At 36.5% G+C, this 1,676-nt stretch overlaps 1 protein-coding gene across 1 annotated transcript; it reads right to left on the minus strand.

Moving 5' to 3' along the window:
- Positions 1-206: 206 nt before the first annotated feature.
- Positions 207-1,160, minus strand: LOC116076016 (olfactory receptor 6C2-like). The gene has a single exon (XM_031349565.1). It carries the CDS (start codon positions 1,158-1,160, stop codon positions 207-209), a length of 954 nt encoding a protein of 317 aa, XP_031205425.1.
- Positions 1,161-1,676: the final 516 nt, after the last annotated feature.

Below are 1,676 nucleotides of genomic sequence, written 5' to 3' on the forward strand. Positions count from 1 at the left end.
CCTCTCATGGTCTTCTCTCCCCTAACCCAGTCCGTATTCTCACTTAAGCCTCCCTCAAGTGTTCATCACCTTTGTTTTTATATCACATGTGTTCTTCTGTTCCTTTCTCAAAAATTTTTGTGAAAGTCCATCCAAATACAAATTTATTCAAGAAGAGACAAACATATATGGACTTTAATTGTTTATGCTTAATTAATATTTTATTTCTATATTTGAACATTCTCTTTCTTCATTGAAAGCATGACAATATTTTTGATGAAATCACTGAAGGCTTGTCTAACTTGCTTATTTCTCAGAGTATAAATGAATGGGTTCAACATGGGAGCAATTGATGTCATCAGAACTGCTACACCTTTATTGATAGCCACTGATTCCTTTGCCGAAGGGTTGATGTAAATGAAAATACAGCTTCCGTAGGTGATTGAAACTACAATCATGTGGGAAGAACAGGTGGAAAAGGCCTTTTTCCTTTGCTGGGCAGAAGGAAATCTCAGGATGGTCTTGATGATGTGTACATAGGACAGAGTAACGCACACAAGGGTCAGAATGAAGGTCAGCACTGCACAGACGATCACCAGCTGCTCTATGAGCCAAGTGTCTGAGCAGGAAATCTTCAAGATAGGAGATGCATCGCAGAAGAAATAATCAATAACATTTGAGTCACAAAATCTCAACTTTAGGAACAGGGTAAGCGGTGGGAGTATGATGAGCAAGCCAGCTGTCCAGCAGCAGAGAACAAGCGTCTGACACACCTTGTTGCTCATGATGGTTACATAATGCAGGGGTTTGCAGATAGCCACATAGCGATCATAAGACATAATGGCCAGAAGAAAAAATTCAATTACTCCAAAAACATCAGTAAAAAACACTTGAATGACACAAACATTATAAGTGATTGACCTGTCTCCTGTTGCTATGTTGTACAAATATCGAGGGATACAAGCAGATGTAAATGAAATTTCCAATATGGAGAAATTTTGTAGGAAAAAGTACATGGGTGTTTTAAGGTGGGAGTCTAGTATAGTGAGGGCTATGATAGTCAGATTCCCAGTTATGCTGAGCATGTAGGCAAAAAATAGAAACACAAAAATTGGAATCTGAAGTTGAGGATTATCTGTTAGTCCCAGCAGAATGAAGGTGGTTATTGTGTCGTTCCCCATCACTAACTACCGAATTATTCAACCCTCACGCAAAATGTAGCGATGTCTTATTTGAAAAGTAGCAGAGCCAAAGAGGGGTAAGCAGTGACTGTTATAGTGAATTTGTTCCTGTGTAGTTTCTTCTGCAAGTGGAAGCTGACACTGTTGATAGTCTTGAGTGTTTAGCTATTCAATAATCTCATTTATTGGCTTCACAGTTTGTGATATATCTTAAAGATCAACTTAAATGTTATGACATTCATATTCTTCATTTTTATACTTGTAATCTATACCTATTTGGGTTTTCTTGTGGTGTTAGATTTGAATCACATGTGTTCTGATTCAATAAACAGAATTGTCTTCATATGTCTAAGATTTCTTTTATATTTGAAAGGTGTATATTCAAATGCCTTTCCTAGAATATTTGGTCCTCTGTAAAATATAAACATGTAACAACATCTCTATTTTTATATTTTTCTGTTAGTGTGTAATTCATACACACTGTTTTCTGTGATACACAATTTACTACATGTGAAA

Source organism: Mastomys coucha, unplaced genomic scaffold, assembly GCF_008632895.1.
Source record: "Mastomys coucha isolate ucsf_1 unplaced genomic scaffold, UCSF_Mcou_1 pScaffold4, whole genome shotgun sequence".
NCBI lineage: Eukaryota > Metazoa > Chordata > Mammalia > Rodentia > Muridae > Mastomys > Mastomys coucha.

Coding starts and splice junctions, on each gene's coding strand:
- LOC116076016 (XM_031349565.1), bottom strand. CDS start 1,160: ATGGGGAACGACACAATAACCACCTTCATTCTGCTGGGACTAACAGAT.